This window comes from Callorhinchus milii, unplaced genomic scaffold (genome assembly GCF_018977255.1).
Source record: "Callorhinchus milii isolate IMCB2004 unplaced genomic scaffold, IMCB_Cmil_1.0 Scaffold24, whole genome shotgun sequence".
NCBI lineage: Eukaryota > Metazoa > Chordata > Chondrichthyes > Chimaeriformes > Callorhinchidae > Callorhinchus > Callorhinchus milii.
This window is the reverse complement of record NW_024704765.1, coordinates 6,615,771-6,620,503: the sequence shown is the minus strand read 5'-3', so window position 1 is coordinate 6,620,503 and position 4,733 is coordinate 6,615,771. Positions and strand designations below refer to the sequence as shown.

Sequence of the window (4,733 nt, the reverse complement as noted above, 5' to 3'; positions counted from 1 at the left end):
GGGGGGTCAGTAGTATTGGGGTTGATAGTGGGGGGTCAGTAGTATTGGGGTTGTTAGTGGGGGTGTGGGGGGGGGCAGTAGTATTGGGGTTGATAGTGGGGGGTCAGTAGTATTGGGGTTGATAGTGGGGGGTCAGTAGTATTGGGGTTGATAGTGGGGGGTCAGTAGTATTGGGGTTGTTAGTGGGGGGTGTGGGGGTGGGGGCAGTAGTATTGGGGTTGATAGTGGGGGGTGTGGGGGGGTCAGTAGTATTGGGGTTGATAGTGGGGGGTGTGGGGGGGGCAGTAGTATTGGGGTTGATAGTGGGGGGTGTGGGGGGGGCAGTAGTATTGGGGTTGATAGTGGGGGGTCAGTAGTATTGGGGTTGATAGTGGGGGGTGTGGGGGGGCAGTAGTATTGGGGTTGATAGTGGGGGTGGGGGTGAGCCTGGAGCGGGGGGCGCTGTGGCTGTGTTGGCCGGTGGGGGCCGCCGGGGGGCGCTGTGGCTGTGTTGGCCGGTGGGGGCCGCCGGGGGCGCTGTGGCGGGAGGCGGGGCTCGGGGCGGCCATGGTGTTCCTGTCGCTGTCCCACTGGATACGGAGCCGCGGCCCCGACCGTTACTGGAGGGTCCAGGAGGTGCTGCAGCACGCGCGGGTAGGTGAGGGGGGGGGGGCGGGGGGGCCCCGGGGGGGGGGGTTCTGCTTCTCTCCCCCCGGGCCTTAGTCTCGGCCTCTCGGCCATAGCCTCGGCCTCTCCGCTGCTGTTGGCCCGGGGTCGGTGTGTCAGGGCCGGGCTGAGGGGCTGAGGAGCTGAGGGGCGGGTGTGTGTCCACATTACACACACACACCTCCACTCACACACACCTCACACACACACACACACCTCCATATACACACACACCTCCACACACACACACACACACACCTCCATATACACACACACCTCCACACACACACACACACACACCTCCACACACACACACCTCCACTCACACACACACACACCTCACACACACACACCTCCACTCACACACACCTCACACACACACACCTCCACACACACACACACACACCTCACACACACACCTCCACTCACACACACCTCCACTCACACACACCTCACACACACACACCTCCACTCACACACACCTCCACTCACACACACCTCCACCACACACCTCCACTCACACACACACACACACACACACACCTCCACACACACACACACACACACCTCCACACACACACACCTCCACACACACACCTCCACTCACACACCACCTCACACACACACACCTCCACTCACACACACCTCACACACACACACCTCCACTCACACACACCTCCACTCACACACACCTCACACACACACACCTCCACTCACACACCCCTCACACACACACACACACACCTCCACACACACACACACACACACCTCCACACACACACACCTCACACACACACACCTCCACTCACACACACCTCCACTCACACACACCTCACACACACACACCTCCACTCACACACCCCTCACACACACACACCTCCACACACACACACACACACACCTCCACACACACACACCTCACACACACACACCTCCACTCACACACACCTCCACACACACACCCCTCACACACACACCTCCATATACACACACACACCTCCACACACACCTCTCCACACACACGCGGCTGATTTCAGCTTTCTCTCTCTCTCTCCCCCCCCCCCCCCAAAAAAAAACCCAATGGCGAGTTGTTGTCCAGCCCCACCGCACTGACATCACTAACCCGGGTATCTTGTTATTATTAGCCACTTGGAGAACCCACTCAGATATATATTCCCCCCACTCCCCCCCCCCCACCCCCTCCCCACCACCAGTCGCCAGACAGAGTGCTCCGATCCGTCTCCTGGCCAATGTGCTGCATAATTAGCCGTCGGTCCGTACCCACAGCACCAACGGTCACCTTCCTGTTTTTACAGCATTTCCGAGGAAGAAAGAACCGATGCTTCGGGCTGGCAATAAGATCGGTGAGGAGAGCCTTCCTGTACTCCACGAATGCGAGGAAGAGGAAGAAGAGGAGCATGAGAATGGTAAATCCTCCATGGGTCAGTCAGTCACTGTGTTAAACGCGTTCAGAGCCGAAGAAAATGAGGGGCCGCCAGAGCTGTTAAAAGTACATTTTGTTCATAATTCACTGAATATAATCAATAATAATCTTCGCAGTTATATATTGCCGCATCGCCGAGACGTCTCAAAATGACTCACTTTCGCTTTTCGGATGTCTCAACGACGTGATGAGGCAATGCATAAATGCGAAAATTATTCCAAAGTCCTTCTGTAACTAATTGTTAGGAAATCTGAATCAGTCCTTCACATTGCGGCCAATCTTGTCCCTGCAGGGAGGGAATTTGGAAAGTTCCTTCCTATTGAATGGCACACGTCTGGTACCAGGAAGCTAAGATGGTTTGCTTCATTCTACACTGAATACAAAACACTTTGTTCCCCAAATAAATCTACATCAAAACAACATATATGTATATTTCTCTTTTGTTATATTGATATTTGCCCAATGGAAATATATAGTTTGCTGATAGCTACATGTCTTAAGAAAAGTACACAAACATTTTAAATATTGTATACAGTAGTGCTGTACCTTAAAACCTAATCTGATAATAATCCCTCAAGAAAAAGTCCTGTAGCTTTTACTGAGTCCTGTAGCTCAGTAGTTAGAGCATTTGCTTTGCAAGTGAGACACCTGAGTTCAATTCCAGGCAGAGGGCGAGACCTCGGGCAAGTTTCCTTACTCCACACAGAGCCTAATAATAATCCCTCCGAAACAAAACAACAATAAATTGGTCATTTTCAATCCACGACCGTTTGTGGGGATGCTGCTGTGCGCAATTGGCTGCCGCGTTTCGCCCACAAATATACGGTCAATTCACTTTATGGTCTATTCTGTGAAGCGCTTTGAGACGTCGAGAAGATGTGAAAAGCGCTATATCAAATGCAAGGATTATCATTGTTAACGTGACCCTTGGTGGAAGTTTGGTGTGAAGAGGATAAGCAATTCATGGGGTTTTGTTTCTTTTGCTTCAGCTTTGGATAGGCAGGATCGCAGCTGCCTCTCGTGAGCACGGATTGAAGTATCCCATTCTGATCAGTAACCTGGTTAAGGTAAGAGCACGGTGAACAGAACTGTAAATAGACTGATTTTGTCCGCCTCCAATGTGGTTTGTAACACTTAAATTAATCTCGTAGACGCCTCGGAACATGTGATCGACCTACTGACATGACATGTGACTCATTGGAATATAAAGTTCAGTACCTGAGAGAATGTTTGTTGAAATAATAATAATCCTTGCATTGGATACAACTTCTTATGACATCTTCCAAGTGCCTCAAAGCGCTTCACAGGATTTTACTGCAGTGAGTGTAGGCAAATGTAGCCAATTTGCACACAGTAATATCTGAGTAATGTCTTACAAATTAGGATACTAGTAAAAATACCCTTAGCTTTTTGTACAGTGCCAGGGATCTTTAACATCCACTTGAACAGGCAGACAGGATTTCGGATTTACCTCTCATCCAAAGGATAGAATCTTTGACACAGCAACGTAAGTGTCAGCCAAGCCTGTGAACCCAAAGTCCCGATGTGGAACTTGAGCCAACAACCTTCTGACTCGGAGGTAGTGTTACTAAGTAAACCAGGGTTGACAATTTGACCGAGGTATACAAGTTTCTTTTCAACATAACCATCTGAGGCGCTGACAGAATCTCAAGAGTTTTAGAGAACTCTTTATGAAGAGAGATCGGGGAGTGTGAGTAATTTGTTTTGTTTCTCTCTTGCAGTGTCAAGTAGCGCTCAACAGAAAAGTACTGGCTGACCTAGCTATATATGAACCAAAGACCTTCAAATCCTTGGCAGCACTAGCAAAGCGAAGGAGAGAGGAAGGTTTTCTGGACGCACTGGGCGATGGGAAGGAACCCGCTGGAGTCTTCTCACGTATTGTTCATCAAAGTTAATGGAATAAGCTGCTGCTGCTTTGGTTTCTGTAAATTATTACCTTTATTTCTTGAATTTATTATGCTGCACATTTCGCTCGCTATTGAGTGAAAGCTTTAGAGAGCAACAATAAAAAAAATGGACCTGATTTTATCGAAAAGCTTCTGGTATTGTGAAGGCTGCTATCGATAACCAAATCTGCCCGAAAACAACAATAAAATTACATTCAATTGAATTTGACAATGCAAAGATGTGTTGAAAGGCAATCCCGAGGTGAGTTTTACTCGCAATTTTTAGGGGGGTTTCCTTTCGTAGATACGGAAAATATTATACATTCTCTGTAGGTTAGTTCTATGCAATTGAAGTGTGTATAGGCATTTTACATCTTGATAAACATTAGGTCGTCCTTTATTGAATGGGGACCAAGTGCAAACCATCCTGTATAAGCAGTATACAGAGACAGTAAACCACTGAGAACTCAGCCTTCAATGATGAGGTATTGGAGCGGTGAGTTAGGCATATGTATAAATATATAAATAAATGGCTGGGATATTGACAGTATGAGCACTTGAGCAGTAATGAGAAGTTAAACCAGGGTTGCATTGGGGAGGCACGTGGGAGTGGGAGCAGAATTAACGTGGATAGGTGTGACACTCAAGGGCCACTGTGCAGCTTACCTGTACGGGAAGGGCTGGACACCATATTGGGACTTGAAACCCATGCAGTCTACTCCCCAGTGCGGTGATGG

The 4,733-nt window shown here is 49.1% G+C and overlaps 1 protein-coding gene across 1 annotated transcript; it reads left to right on the top strand.

Moving 5' to 3' along the window:
* Positions 1–512: 512 nt before the first annotated feature.
* mrpl20 (mitochondrial ribosomal protein L20) lies at positions 513–4,133 on the top strand. Its single transcript, XM_042343661.1, has 4 exons — positions 513–633; positions 1,962–2,072; positions 3,079–3,156; positions 3,832–4,133. Exons 1-4 carry the CDS (start codon positions 547–549, stop codon positions 4,003–4,005), a joined length of 450 nt encoding a protein of 149 aa, XP_042199595.1. The 5' UTR covers positions 513–546; the 3' UTR covers positions 4,006–4,133.
* Positions 4,134–4,733: the final 600 nt, after the last annotated feature.